We start from the raw sequence: 18,555 nt of genomic DNA on the forward strand, positions 1-18,555 counted from the left end.
AAATTAGATTTCCCAAAAAATCAAAGTTGGTAAATAGATAGGTATTAGATATCGAAAATTTGTTTAAATAATTTTGTATCTACTCGTAGTAGGTATGAAATAATGTATCATCAAGATACGTATACCTATAGGTGACGATTTTATGTACCTATGTTTAGTTTTCTAATTTCACGAATACGAATCATTGACTCACATGTCTTCACAATTTCATTTCGTTGTTTGCATTTCATTAGGTACGTAAGAAATTAGAATTTTCAAACCAACTTTATTTTTTCATAGATTAGGCATTATTGACCAGTAAAGTACATTGTTCCTAAAATTTAACATCTTTCAGTTGCTGCACCGATACATGGATTCGTAAAGTCCTTGGAAAATGATTATCAAAAGACCAAAGAAAATAACCCAAGCAAAGTAGAAGCTTTGCACAGCCCAGCTACGTTTCAATGGAACGAAAAACATGCTGAAATCGCCACAAATGGTACAAAGACAGGCAACTGGAGCAGTACAAGAATTTCAATAGATTCCAAAAACATAAAAAAAGGTGATTTATTCGTAGCCCTCAAAGGAAGACATTTCGATGGTCATGATTTTTTAAACGAAGCATTCGCCAAAGGAGCTGTCGCCGCTATAGTCAGTGAACCCAAGAACACAAATTATCCTCTAGTTATTGTGGAAGACACACTACAAGCCTTACAGCATATGGCATCTTTCTGTATCAAACATATTCTCCTCGATACTAAAATTATCGCAGTTACTGGCAGTGTAGGAAAAACGACGACGAAAGATATGCTCCATTCAACATTATCACAATTCGGCGTATCTCATACAAATCGAGGTAATTTTAATAATCATATAGGATTACCTCTCACAATCCTTTCAGCTCCACGAAATTGCCAATACTTGGTTCTCGAGATGGGAATGAGTGAAAAAGGTGAAATACAAAGATTATCTGATATCAGCAAACCAGATATTGCAGTTATCACAAATATTGAACATGCTCATTCCGCAAATTTTCATTCATTATTTGATATAGCGAGAGCAAAATTGGAAATACTGTATGGTATAAAACCTAACGGTACCATCATATTAAATAAAGACAACCAATACTACGATTATTTATCCTCGCAATCCTATAAAAGTGGATTCAACGTAATGAGCTTCGGTAAACATCAAAATACCTGCACCATTCAGTTGCTAAATACAACAAGAAATGGTACCGGATTAAATTTCAAAGTGAAGTTACCCAATAATAAAATTACAAATTTATATCTCAAAGTTTTTGGAGAGCATTTTGTGTACTCTGCATTGGCCACTATTGCAGTTTTAGAAGCTTTGAAACTCGAATTACCTCAAAACGTATTTGAGGCTTTCAAGATACCAAATGGAAGAGGAAATATGCACAGCATTCAGTACGGAGATGAACATATTTTGCTGATTGATGATTCTTATAATGCGAATCCTGCCTCGATGAAAGCTGCTATAAAATCTTTAGACATGCATTCTGATGGAAGAAAAGTTGCAATACTTGGTGACATGTTGGAATTGGGCAATGAAAGAGTAAAGTTTCATACAGAGTTATATGACTGTGTAACGAAGACTAATGTGGATAAAGTTCATACAGTCGGCGAACTGATGTTGGAGCTACATAATTTATTACCAGAGGCAAAGAAAGGCTCGCATTTCAATAGTTCTCATCAAGTAGTGAGTAATTTGAGCGACATTATTCAAAATAATGACATAATTCTAGTCAAAGGTTCTCGAGGAATGAAAATGGAGCTCATAGTGAAGGCAATTTTATCTGTATGAGTAGTTTTTCAGGTAAGAATGTGCCACATTAAAATATGTACTTGGCTATAAATTTTTTGGGATGTAGATATCGATTATGATGATATTTTTCACTGATTTTTGACAAATTTTTGGAAATTCAAAAACTCGTTTTGCATGAGAAAAAAACAACAACAATAAACTTGGAATAAAATTTTATCAAGTTGGAGCCAGAAATGAAGTTAAGCACTGACAAAATTTAATTTACTATTCTTTACTTACCTTCTTGGATTGATTTAAGCCCAAATATTTTTTTGAAATCAGTTTTTGCCAATCCAAATTAATTCAGGTGCATCACATTGTAGTGGTAAGTAGTTTAAAGATTTTCACGTAGAAACACCCTTCAAACCAAATTTTTGCTGATGAGAAGTTTGACGCAAGGAAACTCCCTCCCCCCCCCCATCGAAAAGTGAAAAAAAGTTCGACATTTCTCTGAGAACTTCGCATTAGCTTCAACATGAGAAAACGTAGGTGGGATTGAAATTGATGTACAAAGAACAGAGACGAACTGGGGGAAAGTTTTTTTCTGGAGAAATCGAAAATCGTGCCGAAGGCTCTAGAAGATCCTGAAATAGTGAAATTCGAATTTTAGAGGGTAGATTTAAAAATCGTTGACTCAGCCAAATTTAAAAAAAAAATCCAATTAACAGAAAATTTGCGTTTTTAAAATTTTTTTCTGTTAGGTAAATATGTTGGTCAAAATACATAGGTATACTCGAAGTGTCTATCTGAAAATCGGTCTAAATGTGAATAAACTCGTGAATTGGTCGAGAATGAACCCTACGCCTCAATCATTTTTTTAAATTGTCACCTCCATTCCATTTCACTTTGATTTTTTCTCGACTCTGTCCAACGATTAGAGCTGTAAGTAGATTACTTTTTAAATTAAGTGAGCACCTACTTGATATAGTAAGATAAAATCTGCTTTCAGCTCGTTATCAAATATTTTTCTCTCTTCGATCTTTCCCTCCACCACAAATTACATTTCATAATTCCGTTTCATACCCACAAGTTCTCGTACTTGCACGATGATTGGAGTTGTAAATCAAGTACCTATATCTTCGGAATAGCAACGATAAAAATGTTCCACTAGACTGAACATGAGATACCTATTCATATGCTTTGGGTACCTATCTTTAATAAATTGAAATTTTGGTACCTAATTGAGTACCTAGATATGTAAGACATTGACAGATTGTTAGTAACTTTAAGTCAGTTTCATAGTAGTGACCAACGGCTATATCTATAGTATGTACCTATCTACGTCTTTTTATACCTATCTACAGAAAAGCTCACGTTTTCTACTTTAAATCTACTTTAAATAGGTATGAATTTTCATGCGGTCGTCATATTCTATTTCGGACTACAAACATATTTCGTGCATTTGCTGATTCCATTTCTCACCCTCTGTCATCAAGCTCATCCTATGAAGAAAAGATAGCTATAAATGTTGCACTGTGCAAAAAACCATCGTCATTCAATAAAATTTTTTGAATCCTTCGTGCCAATAGCATACTGTGAAGGTTACAGAAACCATTTTTATGTTCAGGTAAAAAACGAATCGTTTTATAAATTTCATCTACAGGGATGCAAAATCCTCCAATTACTCGTAAGCATGGAGAAAAAGGCTATAGCAAACTCACTCCGATTGAAAACACGACTGCATGAAACATTGCATCGTGAAGTAAAAATCGACTCGTAAGGAGAAAATAAATGGTATTCATTTTCAAGACGGATCGCATATTCTGACGAATATCTACAGGAAGATCTTACACAGCAACCTCATACAGAGATTAGAAATGCTTGCTAAACAATTAAGAAGTTAGGTACCTACATAAAACCACAGACTGATGACAAATACCCTCCAGTGGCTGATATGTTTGCCTAATCCATCCTAAAATATTGGAAAAAGATCACCTGCGTAGTTAAAACCGACCACACAGTCAACCTATAGCAAATCTGTATTACAACATTCCACCAAATGTCTTTGCGACTACAGATGACCTTGAGAAATTTGTGGGTTTGTACTAGACTCGATCGTAAGGAAAGTTCCACTGACCATTGGCGAAAAAAAAAAAACTAAAAGATTGAGTAAATCTTTCAGATCTGTATTCCTTGGATTGAAGTCAAGCAGAGGAGTAGTTTAGTATTACCTACCTATCTTACGCACTATTCAATTTCTAAAATCAGTATTAAATTAGTTCATTGTTTTTCGTTGTCGATTATTGAATAAAATAGATGTGTCTGATCATTCTTCCCTTTTTTGTTCTTGTGAAATGAGCATTCTTTAGGTTTAGGTAAGTTATTTATAGGCATTGCAGGATCACTTTTTGATTTTTTAATGTTTCATTGGTTTATTTTCTACATGAATTTTCCTTAGACTTTCCAGTTGTTGGAAAAACTGTCAAAGAAACGGAGAAAATGAGATTCCGCATTTTTCAAGTCAGAAAAAAATCCAAAAATCTGCTGGAAGATCTAAAACAGCTTGAAAGCCCCGTCAATTGATTTGAAAGGTCACAAATAAGATAGGTAATTAGGTATCTTACAAGGGACGTTTCCTAAACCCAAAGGATACAAACATTTTTGAACCGGACAAAAAAATCTGTATAAGTAGGTACTTGAGTACTTCAAACTATACCAAAATTTCAGGTGCTCAAATTAATTTTTCGAATTTTGGCGAATTTAAAAAAAAATAAATTTGAGCCAAAAATGCAAAAAATCAAAATTTTACCAAATTGACCTAAAATGCTTAAATTTGATTTTTACTCTTATTTTCAAATTCTCAAGGTAATTGGTGATGGTTTCAAACCGCTCTGAAGTCTCCAACGGAATTTTCGATCCTCTAGTTTTTGTAAAAAGGTGTCCAGTAGGGTGAAAATGAAATTCAGCACCATAGTATGGTAACTTGGATTTACATACCATCTTTGCCACCCATTCGGTCGATTTACCTAGGCAAATACTTTAATAAATCTCGTTGTGTCGTTTCGAATTCAAAGTTTTGTGAAAGGGTTATTTTAAAAAAAAAAAACCATTGCTTGCCAAAGTGCGAAAGAAAAAATCTGAAAGGTTAGTACCTTATTCTCGACATCTCAAATTAATTAGTGATGGTTTCGAACCGTTCTGAAACTTTCTGTAGTGGATTTAGATTTTTTCATATTTTCAAAAATAATCCCCGAAGAAAATATTGGATTTGAACTTGCACAAAAAGATTTTGAAAATATGTGCCTCAATCTATCGAAAGGGGCTACAAAAACGTTAAGTTGGTATATTGGTCGGAGTTTCAATTTTGTCGAAAAGTCGATGGTGAGTAAAAATGTTTTCGAATGAAAAAGGTTCGACTTCACTTATACGACACATATTTTCTCATCTATGTAATACATAATCCTGCAAAAAAGATGCATCTGTTATATTGTCATTCGTGCTAATAAAATTGCATAACCGGTTTGCCGCGTAAAACAATATCAGGTGGTGAATGAATTTCATTTCAAGCGTTTTTTTCGAAAACTGGCGAATACAAAAATCCGCTATGCCTATACAGCTCATATAAACGGTTCGCAACTATACCTAAGTAATGTAGATCAACTCAAGAGGTCGAAAATGGAGTTTCAAACCAATTTTCAGATTTCTTGGTCAATGAGGTGAAATTTTGATTTTTTTTTACAAATTTTGGTCGAACTTGAACTTTTACAAATTTTCCAAAAATTGAAAAATGATTTCAGCTCCTGAAATTTTGGCTGATGGTGTATTCTGGGGTCCTCTGGTAATACTAAATGTAAAATTGGACAAATATGATCTTGAGTAGATTTTTTTTTAAGTCCGTTAAAATCCATCTTTGATATATTCCTAAGGACCCGCGCTTGTGAATCAAAAATTTTTGTTCCACAGCTGGAATTTTTATGATCTGAGTTTGATTTCCTTTTGTGTTATTTACATAATAATACGTAAATGCTACGAATTTTCCCTGCTACATAATGTCACGTCCTTGCTACCCAGGAGTTTTACATGCTATTAATTTTCACGCTATGAATTTTCCTAGACCCTTCCATGCTTGTTGGTCAACATTTTTCAACCTTTTTAAATTTTTTTCGCGATCCATCTACATCCGAGTTAAATACTTAGATAAATTATTTGTTCACGTTGTTGTGTTTTTATTTCATCTTTTTTGCATTGATTTGACTTGAGTAAGTAGGTACTTATTATGTATTTGCGTTGTAAAGGCTACTATAGATTTCATGAATAACTGAGTAGGTACCTACATAGGTAGGTAATTATGTTCAATATCAAGGCCTCCACTTATTCTAGGTAAATATCGTAGATACGTTATGCTTACTCCAAGTAATTAAGTAGGTAGGTAGATATTTGAAAAGTGTACCTACTATTAATGTATCTATGTACTAAATTTGAATATTTGATGCTTTTTTTCTCGGCGTTTAAAATTTATAATCCGGAAAAGTAGGTACTTGTCCATACGCAAATTATGTGCAATACCCATAAATTAGGTCATTGTTGGTATTGCAAGCACCACAATAGCATAATAACCATTCCTAAAAACACTCATCAGTAGTCATTCGTTCGGTTTACTAGAAGTTTTTTGATCTACGTAATTAAAATTATGAACGTGGTGAACGATCTTGTAAAAATTATGAATCAAATTCGCGGCAAAGAGAATATCTTCGGGTACAAGTCGACCATAGCAAATCAATTCTATTTGGCCTACTGCTTCATGGGAGGAATCTACGTTAGCAAGAAATTTCACCGACATACCAAACTTGTTTGGTTTTCATGGACGCTTTCTATGGTTTTACTGTGTCTTTTTCAATTTGTATCCTATTTTTTGTACGGTGATAAGAAAGATATTGCGGCTCTGTTGTACGCTGTATTTGTATTCGTTGTCACTTTTTTCGCATGTTTTTTAGTACCTTATATCTCGGTGTTTCATTTTGACAAAAACTTACACGATGTGATCCAAATAGCCGATTATATTATTATTAAACATAATATTCACAAAAAGAGCACGGAATTATTAAAAAAACTGCTTCTGTATATTATTCTGTACGAGTGTTTAACTGCTTTCATATATTATTCGAGTTGTTTTCTGAGTGTAATATTTTTTTATGAAGAAGAAAAGGTTAAAAACCACAACTATTACTTTGTCTACGCACCAAAACTTGACCAATACGGATCTCCTCAACTTTTCGTAATTTATAATACCATCGCAGCTTTATGTTCTTTATCGATAGGTGTGAGTTATCCCATGATTTCATTTATGCTTATATTTTGCACAGTTATATTTCAAAATGGAATGCAACAAATTATAATTGACCTGAACTCACTGGATTCAAATAATGTTATGACCGTCGAAACTTATAATATCGTTGAGCCAAAATTCAAAAGCGCTATTATGAAATGTATACGCGATTTTCAAGTTGCTTGCAAGTAAGTTGACTATTTTGTATGGTACGTAGGTCTAGGTATTTAGGTACTTACCTACATAGGTACTTAAAACAAAGAGCGGTGTAATCTTGACATGAATTCATATCTACGTTTTCAGAATGATCGAATGTTTCAAAGGCTTTTATGAGAAATTGGCTGCAATTATGTTACCAACTGTGCTTTTATTTGAGATCACACATGCCTTTATCTTTCTATTGGTGAGTGAGACATTCATTCATTCATTCATTCATTCATTCCTTTGATCTATTGTTTTGTTTTTTAATTTTCAAAATCAGCCGGGTATCTCAACAGCAGTCAGACTACAGGAAATATTTATATTTTTTCCAACTATCCAACCGGTATTCCTGTTATGTTGGACAGGAGAAATTCTGGAAGAATCAGTAAGCGTTTAATAATTGGAGAGGGGGAGGGGGAGTTAATGTACGATGATAGAAACATGTAATGAAGTGTCACATTATTTTGTAATTTTAGAAAATTTTAATGATTTTTTTCAACAGGTACAGAAGTTATCTTTTGCTGTATACTCTACTCCATGGTATTGGTCGACATCGCTCCGCAAAGATGTTTATATATTTCTGTGCCAAACTCAAAGACCAATGACTGTAACAGCGCTAGGGGCATATCCACTTCGCTTGGCAACGTTTTTACGTTTTATGAATGTGATACAGTCGTCAGTCAACGTTTTACGAGCGATTATTTCGAAATGAAACATTGATACAGCGAGAGAAGTATAGGTATACCTCAACTGTTAGTCGCCAATCTGTTCGAGGGAAGGAAATACAAAAAAAGGCCTGCCTATGCCTCTACCGATTCTGTTTTTACCAATTCAGAAATTTTTGTTCCGGTTGGGATACTTTTCTTGTTAGGCTAAATCAAACATCACCGTTTTATGTTGATTTTTTCACTTAAATTTTCCATGGAAAGTCAAGTTGAACAAAATAAGAATAAAAAAAAAATGATCCAATGCGGAAATGAATATTATGTCAAAAAATAAACGAATTTTGTTACGATCATTTTTTTTCTTACTCTAAAATTTTATCATATAAATTGGTATTTTATAAGTTCCAAAATATGTTTAAATTGCAGAGTAAGAAAAAAAATGATCATATAACGAAATTTGTTCATTTTTTAACGTAGTACCTATTCATTTCCGGATGTATTTTTTTCATCGTGATTTTTTGAAATTCAAAATCATCGGTAGCCCTTTCAATTTGCAAGTTAGGCGAAAAGTCATGATAGGTAATTTTGTTCATTTTTTCAAAATACTACCGACCCCCATGGTCAAAATTGGATTTTGGCTCTTAGATTTTTAAAAAGTATTTCACCCCTTCAATTTTTAATATAGGCCACACCTCCACGTAACTTTTTTTCTTAGTCGTACCCGGATGTATCCAAATCTGAAATTTGTACCATCACTTCTCAAACACCCTGTAGGGAACTTACAACCAGAACATTCTGTATGAGCTCACTTTGTAGCATACAGAGTGTCTTAATTTTGAATTCGTCATTTTGCCCTCAACATGTTGTTTTCCTTTAAGAAATTCAACTTTGCTTCAGGGACCAAAATTTCTCTTTTTCCTAGACAATGTAAAAAAGTTAAATCACAATTTTTCAGATTTTTCGCGTACAGATATTTTTGTTTGATGATTTTTCAGGGAAAGTACACACCGTGTATGCAAGTTGATTCATTCGCATATGAAAGCTCTCTAAAAAAAAGTTTGGTGGCTCTAGCTACATTTCCATAGCTCGATTTGCCTGATTCTGCCTAAAATGCAAGAAACATTTGCCCTACATACCTACAGGGTGTCCCAAAAATCATGACACACGATTTTTCTTGAGAAATATAAGTGGAAAGGGTGCACTCTCGATTTATGATTGAACTGAAAACTTTAAAACGGATCCAATATGGGTAATTCACTTTTTAAACTGGTTTCCAAAGTTTTACATCTCAATTTTCCCCTGCCAGATGCACGATAAAAGTACATATATCTGGGTAATTCTCAAAAAAAAGGTCAATTTTGATATGCATAATTTTGAAAAACAAAAATCATTTTTTTTGGAAAATTTCAAGTGGGAATCATTTGTATAGGTGTCCCAGATCCCTTTTCTAGTGTTGGCCTCAATTCAATCTCTCCCACTGTGGGCCCTGACCCCCTTAAAACGGCGATAATGAGGATTCGACCCTCAGAGATGTGTAATATGTCGATTAATATGTTTTCGAGGCCACAGAGTTCGAATCCGGACTTACCTATTTTTTTGGTAGGGGTGGAGATGAGGCGTGGGGAGGGAGAAAATGTCAAATTTTGCTTGTATTATCGTGTAATATGTCGACTAGCGCGATAAAAGTACAGCTGTCTGAAATTTGGCCAAGTCGAAGGACAAATGAGCGCTAGACAAGCCGAAGGACAATCTCAACATTTTTTCGTTTCTAGCCTTACTTATGTACTAGACATTATTTGATTTTTAATACGTAATAAATGTTCACTTATCATGTACAATAACTTCCCTTTCTCAATTATCGTTTTTGGCGGGTTCATCAGGGTAGGTAAATAAGAACGCAAGCCGAAGGACACATTTTTTTCCACACATCAAAACTTTACGGATTAATACGATCAGAACGAACAGTTACGTAAGTTTTTAAAAAAACTATGCGGGATAACATTTCTATGGGAATAGTGAACCAGTGCAGCCATTCACCAGAAAAAAATGTTGGATTGGGAAGTCGGCAAAAATAATTATAAAAAACTGTGAGACAGTTTTCAAATGTGAAATGTGAGCTTCCTATGGACTTATTGGGATTGCAATTTGCACAATAATATACCTTAGTGTTCTATGATGATGAGAATGTGTCAATTTTTTCAACAAAAAAAAAGGATTTCATAACACTATAACTATATGTAACAGTTATTTTCGAAAACATGGGGCGAGACAGGCAAGTCGAAGGACATTTGGGGTATAAAATGGAATGTACACCAATGAAGGGGGGGGGCTGAACAGCTCAATACCAAGTGTAAAATGTGAGAGAAGTGAGGCTTGTATGGACCAAAAAAATGTATATATAAAATAAAACTAAAACCATTGAGAAATTTGCTGTGAACACAAAATTTACCACTTTTTGAGAATTACCCATCTATACTAAACAATAAAGCCCGAAAGCGGAGAAAAGCAAATATTTTGCGTCATAGGTACCTATCTACCTATCTGATTTTTTTTTTGAATTTTTACCCATTCAAAGAAAAACATTGAGAAAAAATTCGGAAAGTAATCAATTTGAAATTTCGACAAATTCTTCCCAATTTTTGTTTTAATTGGCAATAATGACAACGAATTTGGCACCTTCCCAAAACAGATTGGGTCTGGCTAGAGCAAAGAAACCATAATTTTCTGGAAAATGCCCCCTATTTGAGAATCAATCTCCCCCCCCCCTCCAGGAGCACTACCGGTACTGAACTCAAAATAAAGGTCTCCACTGAATTCGGTCAAAATTCTCCGACATTTTTTCCGCGATCCATTCTGATGCAAGTGCATAAGAATCGAATCCTTGCATATTGGGTTTAAAAGCCTTTTGAGATTATCGACATTTTTTCTTCGAATTTAATTTCTCTATAATTTAGTTAGTTAGGCAACCAAAGTAGGTACATAGGTACGAGTATTTCTAACCTCGTTCAGAAATACTCATTTTTAGAAAAGCATTACCGCTTTATTCCACGCGAAACGTGCTAAATGGATACGTCTGTTTATGAAAATTCAAAATATCCCCGAAAAAATACTTTTAAAAAGCAAAAAACCCGCCAAGTAAGAAAAAAAACTGCAAAAGTTGGTCATTGAAAAAAAAAACTAATAAGTTGGTAAAAATGTACCTCAAAAAAAAAAAAAAAAAAACAGAAACCTTCTGCTGAAAAAATAATGTGATATCAAACTACCGCCAAGCAATCATTTGTTTTAAAAAATCAATTTTTTCTGTCTGGGCTTTGAAAAATTTTAGGCGCATCAGTTTCAAAGATGTACTTTACAAAATCATATCAAAGTAAAAAGTGCTTTTAAATCATTGTAGGATAGAAACACTCAAATCCATCAGGTATTGAAAATGAATTTGAAAACCGGGCCGAAAAGTACCCGCCAAGCTTGGCCCGGTTTTCAGATTCATTTTCAATACCTGATGGATTTGAGTGTTTCTATCCTACAATGATTTAAAAGCACTTTTTACTTTGATATGATTTTGTAAAGTACATCTTTGAAACTGATGCGCCTAAAATTTTTCAAAGCCCAGACAGAAAAAATTGATTTTTTAAAACAAATGATTGCTTGGCGGTAGTTTGATATCACATTATTTTTTCAGCAGAAGGTTTCTGTTTTTTTTTTTTTTTTTTTGAGGTACATTTTTACCAACTTATTAGTTTTTTTTTTCAATGACCAACTTTTGCAGTTTTTTTTCTTACTTGGCGGGTTTTTTGCTTTTTAAAAGTATTTTTTCGGGGATATCAGTCGTTTTTTTTAAAAATTATATTTGCCTACCGATTTTTATTCAAAGATAGCAACTTTTGCAGTAATTTTTTTAGCTCGGTAGGTTTTTCGATTCTTAGAAGTATTATTTCTGAAGGATAAGTTATCAGTTGTTTTTTTTTTCCAAATGAATAAAAATATATTTTAAAAAAGCAAGAATAATTTCTGCATGATAGGGTATCTGTCATCTGTACACTGGTGAGTGGTGAATGGTACTTGTACAAGTAATCAGTGATGAAAAACTGAAACTGAAATGAAGAAATTGAAACAAAAACTGAAAACTGAAGTTGAAAGATGCAAAACTAAAATGGTTCTGCATAAATTGAACCCTTAAAACTATAATGATCATAAATTAAGAGGTAGGCCTATCATTCGTTATATTTACCTTTTGCGTGCCTTAATCGAAAATAAAATGGAGAATATCAAATTATTAAAAATGTTGACCTCTGCAAAGAAAAATTTATTCTCTCGCCAAATAGTTATAATGAAATAGTTATCAAAGTTGCAGAAGTAATCAATTTTAAAGTACCTAAGTTAGGAAGAGTTAACTTGAAGAATAAAAACAATTCATATTAACTAGATGATTAATCCCTTCAAAATTTACGAAATTTCAAAGAATTTATTTCCTAAACTTCGGCCACATCAAAGCAGAGTTGGGGCGATTCAGAATCTCTGAAATGAATCGTGAGGAATCGCAAGGGTCGAGATTCTGAATCCGATTCTGAATCCGATTCTTTTTGAAAAAGAATCGCATTTGAAAAGAATCGGATTCTTTTATTTTTCGCGAATCGCAATTTTAGAGGCTCTCGATTCTTTTCCAATTTGCGATTCTTTATATTTTTTTTTTCATTAAAAAGTGGTAGCCGGGGAGCCCACATAAGGATAAATTGCACCCCCCCCGTCGATCCTCTGGGACAACTTTTTTCTTAAAGGGGGAGTCCTAAGGAACATTTCTTGCCCTTGTACTCAAAAAAAAAAGTGGCCCTACTTACAAAATGGTGGCCATTTTGATTGACAGGTCAGCCGAAATCGCAGATTTTGCGTTCCAACATAGAGCTTGCTCAACATTTTTCAAACTGTACAAAGGCAGATCGAAAGATCAAGCAAAAATTTATCACCTATCAAAATTTCAAGTGCCAAAGTGCGTTTTTCGATTTTTGTTGAATTTTTGAAAATCAAATTTAGGCCAAAAATGTGGGAAAAAATCAAAATTTTACCAAATTGACCAAGAAAGCTGAAATTTGGGATATACCATATTTTCGACATGCCAAATCGATTGGAAACTGTTTCAAACCGTTTTGAGCAGTTCTGGAGCCTCCAGTAGATTTTTGAAACTCGTAATTCCCACAAAATTTCACCAAAATGGAGTTGGAAAGCTGAAATTTATTCTGCAAACTAATTTCAATACGCTACGAAGTCAACTGCAGGGAAATTTCAAGTGGTTTTGGAGCGTCCAGCGATTTTTTGAAAATTACTGGAGCCTCCAGTAGATTTTTGAAACTTTAAATGTTCACAAAATTTCATGAAATGGAGATGGAAAGCTGAAATTTACTCTGCGCTCCAATTTTAACACCCTCTGAAGACGACTTCAGGTAGGTTCAAATCATTTTGGAGCCTCCAGCGCCTTTTTGAAAATTACTGGAGCGTCCAGTAGATTTTGGAAACTTGAAATTCCCGCAACATTTTACCAAATGAAGTTGGCAAGCTAAAATTTACTTCGCAAACTAATTTCAATACGATATGAAGTCGACTACATGGTGGTTTCAAATGGTTTTTAATGGTTTTGAAGCTTTCAGCTACTTCTTGGAAATTTCAATTTTCCAAAAAACACCATAAGACCTCTCGAAAAGTGACTGGAAGCTCCAAAACGACTTGAAATCCACCAGCAGACGAGTTCGTAGCGTAGTAAAATTAGTTTGCAGAATGAATTTTGATTTTCTAGTTTCTACCTGCGTTTGATAAAATTTTTAGGAAATTTTAAAGTTTCAAAAATCTACTGGAGGCTCCAGTAATTTTCAAAAAATCGCTGGAGGCTCCAAAACCACTTGAAATTTCCCTGCAGTTGACTTCGTAGCGTATTGAAATTAGTTTGCAGAATAAATTTCAGCTTTCCAACTCCATTTTGGTGAAATTTTGTGGGAATTACGAGTTTCAAAAATCTACTGGAGGCTCCAGAACTGCTCAAAACGGTTTGAAACAGTTTCCAATCGATTTGGCATGTCGAAAATATGGTATATCCCAAATTTCAGCTTTCTTGGTCAATTTGGTAAAATTTTGATTTTTTCCCACATTTTTGGCCTAAATTTGATTTTCAAAAATTCAACAAAAATCGAAAAACGCACTTTGGCACTTAAAATTTTGGCAGGTGATAAATTTTTGCTTGATCTTTCGATCTACCTTTGTACAGTTTGAAAAATTCGCGTGTAGTTTATAGCACCTTTTTCGCACATTATCGTAAAAGGTGTTTTTTTTGATAACAGTTTGAAAAATGTTGAGCAAGTCCTATGTTGGAACGCAAAATCTGCGATTTCGGCTGAAGTAGGGCCACTTTTCTTTTGAGTACAAGGGCTAGAAATGTTCCTTAGGACTCCCCCTTTAAGAAAAAAGTTGTCCCGGAGGATCAACGGGGGGGGGGTGCAATTTATCCTTAAGTGGGCTCCCCGACTATGGGGGTGAGGCTGAAAAAAAGTCGCGGTATGTCACGATTTTTGAATCTCAAATTTTGGTAGACACCCTGAATTTGATTTTTTTTAAAGCCGATTTTCTTTCTTCAAAAGGTGTGAAAGAAAATTAAATTCTTTTGAATTTTTTTTTTGTAATTTTTCAAGTATTTTAATTTTTTTTCTTTGGTCTAGGTCTATGTTTGACTTTGTTTGACCTCTTAGTTTTAGTTTGGACTTCGGTTTCAAGTTTTATTTCTTGGTTTGGCACTTGGCAGTTGTGTTAACTCATAACTGTTAGTTCTTTCTTTGCTGTTTAAACTTGTAATGTATTATGATGTACTGTGCTAACTGCACTAAATAAAAATGAAAAATTTGATTCAATTTAAATGAAAGGGAACATACATAGAACACGGACCGTTTTATATTTATTTTATTTATTTACTGACGGAGTACTTAGTAAAATAAAACAGCGATAAAAGAATCGCAAAAAGAATCGCAATTCTCGCGATTCAGAATCGCGATTCCCACGATTCTGAATCGCGATTCTTGTACAAAAAGAATTGAAATTCTCAGAATCGGATTCTTTTTTCAGAAGAATCGCGGGCAAAAGAGTTCGATTCGATAAATCAAAGAATCGCCCCAGCTCTGCATCAAAGAGAGGAGTAACACTTCTGTGAAGTACAGGGTGGACAGAAATATCGGGTACCCCTAAAAAAGTTTTCTGCTAAATACTTTGGTTGGTCACAGTGAATGATAATAATGGTAGCACATGATTGGTTGTTAGACTGGAGAGATAACATTTCACCAATCATATGCATCTATTTCACGTTGCCAACCTATATTTTTAATGAAAAACTTTCTTAGGGGTACCCGATATTTCTGTCCACCCTGTATAGTGATTATAGGTATTACTATAGGCTCTATTGAAAACTACTCGTAGTTCGGTAAATTATTGGAAGAAATCAATAAGTGACTAGAAACGCACAAGATCATGTATTACAGTAACTGTACATAGAATAACGGAATGAGTCTGAAAATGAACAACTCAACTTTTACTTGTAATTTTTAAAAAAAGTTGACAAAAAATTAAAATCGCGGAAAAGCACAACATAAAAATGGGAAATAACAATGCGGGTACAACGATTACTCGTATCCAGGGCCGGCGGAAGTCCATGTGCAAGCGGGCGCTTGCACTGGGCGAAGATTTTCACCCGGTGCAACGCACCGGGCGAAGATTTCAAAACATGATCCTTTTTTTTGTATACAAATTTCAAAACAAATCAAAATCCCTCAAATTTAAAAAATATTTCAATTTAAAAAAAAAATAAATAGGCACAACATTTCCAAAAATAACCCTATTTCTTGCATACAAATTTCAAAACAAATCAAAATTCACTCCTCAAATTGAAATTATTTCAATTTTTAAAAAAAGTGAAAGTTTCATTTCTGTTGCATAAATTGCATAGCTGACCACTCTGTCATGTAAAGAAGGAGTAGGTAAAAAGAAAAGTAATATCCTGAATTTTGACAAAAAATTCGCGACGAAATTTACGGAGTGGGAGATTACTCAGAAAATGATGTCCCTTGTGTAAAAAAATACACAAGTTTTTATACAAACCCCCTCCCCCAAAAAAAGTCCAAAAACTGATACTTTTTTGATTATGTAATTAAATGCCCCTGTGTTTTCAAAAATTTGTTTTTTCTCAAAAATAATAAAATTTTAAACATTTTGGCGCTTTTAAACTGATGGCGAGAGAAAATAGATCACAATATTTTTTCAGAGTTCCAGTTTTCATCATTCTCTTCTTTTAAAAATCATTCAATTCTTGTTGAAAATTGACCCTGAGTTCCTGCCTATTGAATTTTTTCAAACTTGGAAAACCCTATTGAATGAAATCTAATCTATTGTGTAATTTTTTATATTTTTGCAACGTGCCTCATGCATACTTGAGAAAGTTGTGAAAAAATTGGACTGATCTCAAAAACCAATTTTGGAAGACGGGGAGTTTGAAGCTATATTTTGTATTAAATAATTCCAAAGTGGAAAAAAGTACAAAAAAATACAAAAAAACAGTGTTGATTAATGATCCAGAATCTGTATGGATTATGTTTCCAAACCAAAAACCTGATCATTTTCAGATCTTTTTCGAAAATTTATTAAAAATTGAGGGATCAATCGATTTTTTTCAGCTCAAAAATTCTGAAGTTCAATTCGAAATTTTGTTCAATCTACATCACAATTTGAAAAATCAAAACAATTGAAACATTTTCCGTTTTCTTTCCATGCTAGCTGTGTTTGTATAAAAAACGCCGTGGTACTGCTGCAATCTCACTTATTTTCCTTTCATCATAGCTAATTCAAGATTTTTTGTGCTTTTTGTTTACCCCCCCCCCCCCCACAAAGTGATTCACACTTTTCACCAAATTATGAACATTTAGATCTTGCACCGGGCGGGAAAATGAAAAAGTGCCGGCCCTGCTCGTATCTACATAATATTATGACTCGATCAACGATGAGACAACTCAATAAGCACATCAGAAATCTAGCTATTCTAACACGATGCTAATTTGATTCGTAATAAAGGATTAATAGATTAACACAGTTGGATATACCAAGTGATGAATTATTTTCTTCTTTGTCATCGACTACGTTAGAACGTTACGTTTTATGCTACTGCCTCTACTGAGGGCATTTTCTTTCAGTTTACTTTGCTCTTCAGCTTTTTGTAACATGAGCTGAGTCAATTCTAACTTCTAAGATAAGAATAATTCTTCTATACTATAGTTCACTTTTGCTGACATGAGTGATGATGTTTTGAGCCAACTTGTTTGGCGTAGGTATCTAGAACAATACAAATAGAATTGAACATAGTCGAATAAGAACACAGGTAAATGTGAAGCTGAGGTCTGAAGTTTACTTACTACTACTGTTAAGCTAATTCTAAAGGTACAGTTCTATCATTATTGAGATCAGTTCTATTGCCAACGATAACTATTAGGGCATTTAGACCAAAGTAACCCTTAGATTACTCACCGAATCAAGGCTATTTTGTTGTTAGTTAGATTTAACAAAATGACATGTTTCATACCAGCCTGAAAATAGAAGAAATAACGAAGGGTTAGAATGTGTTAGGGATTGGGACACTTCAAAACACAGTTACATAATAGATTTCAAGTTTCAGTGATCTTTACAATCCAGACTTGAAGAACTGATATATAGGAGTATTCCATAAGGTGGAATACAAGAATTTGACAAAATGATCGATAAAATAATTAACACTTACGGTTTCTTTTAGAGCTATTTCTTTCAATCCGCACGAACTGAGGTTTAGCTCTCTGTTCTTCAGTCTGTCCTTCAAATTATCAGCAACCATTTTTAATACTTTTAAGTATGATTATTAAACTGAAATCACGATTCACCAGATTCACAAAGGAATACTTCTTATCACTGTTTACTATTTCTGTTTGTTGGGGGGGGACTTCGTCCCCCCCACACCCCCCCTTGGGCTTCGCCCAACGCTTTCTCCTCCTTATCATTTCTCTCTACCGTACTGCCGTAAAATAACCACCGGAACTTTCCGTTGACAAGGCTACAGCCTCTTCAAATGAACGGATTTACCTGAAATTTTGTATAGTGGTAGTGTAAGTCATGTAGATGACCCTTTTTTATACTTCAACTAAAAATTTTTATTTTGTTTCTCGTTTTCCACTACTTTCTCATTTCTGTCACTGAAAAATCATGAAGGTAATTTCCGTTGTCAGGGCTACAGCCTCTCCTAATGAACCGATTTGCTTGAAATTTTGCACATTGATAGTGAATATGATGTAGATGATGCTTTTCTACGGTTTCACGAAAAATTTTCATTTTGGGGGTGTTTTTGGGGGGAGAGAAATTTTCAAATTGAGAAAAAGTGGGTCAAAAATAATTTTTTTTAAAATTTAACGTTGTATTTAGAAATAACTCGTTAATTTACACCAGTGTACAAAATTTGACTTGAATTGGTTCAGTAGTTTTTTGTTGACACGAAGATTTGTGATTTCAAAAATTACCCCAAAATGCTAACTTTGGGTACTCCAATCTACATATATTTTTACCGTAGAAAGTTTGTAA

General features: G+C 33.8%; 2 protein-coding genes across 3 annotated transcripts; both read left to right on the top strand.

Moving 5' to 3' along the window:
- The first annotated feature begins 91 nt into the window (after nucleotides 1-91).
- Nucleotides 92-4,078, top strand: LOC135833230 (UDP-N-acetylmuramoyl-tripeptide--D-alanyl-D-alanine ligase-like). 2 transcript variants are annotated; one of them, XR_010556424.1, is made up of 3 exons: nucleotides 92-233; nucleotides 335-3,072; nucleotides 3,150-4,078. XR_010556424.1 is itself a non-coding variant. In XM_065346934.1 (2 exons), exons 1-2 carry the CDS (start codon nucleotides 194-196, stop codon nucleotides 1,804-1,806), a joined length of 1,512 nt encoding a protein of 503 aa, XP_065203006.1. In that variant the 5' UTR covers nucleotides 92-193; the 3' UTR covers nucleotides 1,807-4,078. The 2 variants fall into 2 exon arrangements, 1 of the variants encoding a protein (XP_065203006.1); XM_065346934.1 differs by having other exon boundaries at nucleotides 335-4,078.
- Nucleotides 4,079-6,341: 2,263 nt separating this feature from the next.
- Nucleotides 6,342-8,331, top strand: LOC135833231 (odorant receptor Or2-like). Its single transcript, XM_065346936.1, has 4 exons — nucleotides 6,342-7,260; nucleotides 7,376-7,475; nucleotides 7,554-7,658; nucleotides 7,776-8,331. Exons 1-4 carry the CDS (start codon nucleotides 6,437-6,439, stop codon nucleotides 7,983-7,985), a joined length of 1,239 nt encoding a protein of 412 aa, XP_065203008.1. The 5' UTR covers nucleotides 6,342-6,436; the 3' UTR covers nucleotides 7,986-8,331.
- Nucleotides 8,332-18,555: the final 10,224 nt, after the last annotated feature.

Source organism: Planococcus citri, chromosome 1 (genome assembly GCF_950023065.1).
Source record: "Planococcus citri chromosome 1, ihPlaCitr1.1, whole genome shotgun sequence".
Classification (NCBI taxonomy): domain Eukaryota; kingdom Metazoa; phylum Arthropoda; class Insecta; order Hemiptera; family Pseudococcidae; genus Planococcus; species Planococcus citri.

What these genes read in the sequence shown, in the direction of transcription:
- LOC135833230 (XM_065346934.1), top strand. Translation starts at nt 194, where the DNA reads ATGTCTTCACAATTTCATTTCGTTGTTTGCATTTCATTAG. An exon ending in CGTTGTTTGCATTTCATTAG is followed by an intron (nt 234 to 334) that starts GTACGTAAGAAA and finishes AACATCTTTCAG; the next exon opens with TTGCTGCACCGATACATGGA.
- LOC135833231 (XM_065346936.1), top strand. Translation starts at nt 6,437, where the DNA reads ATGAACGTGGTGAACGATCTTGTAAAAATTATGAATCAAATTCGCGGC. An exon ending in GATTTTCAAGTTGCTTGCAA is followed by an intron (nt 7,261 to 7,375) that starts GTAAGTTGACTA and finishes CTACGTTTTCAG; the next exon opens with AATGATCGAATGTTTCAAAG. An exon ending in GAGAAATTCTGGAAGAATCA is followed by an intron (nt 7,659 to 7,775) that starts GTAAGCGTTTAA and finishes TTTTTTCAACAG; the next exon opens with GTACAGAAGTTATCTTTTGC.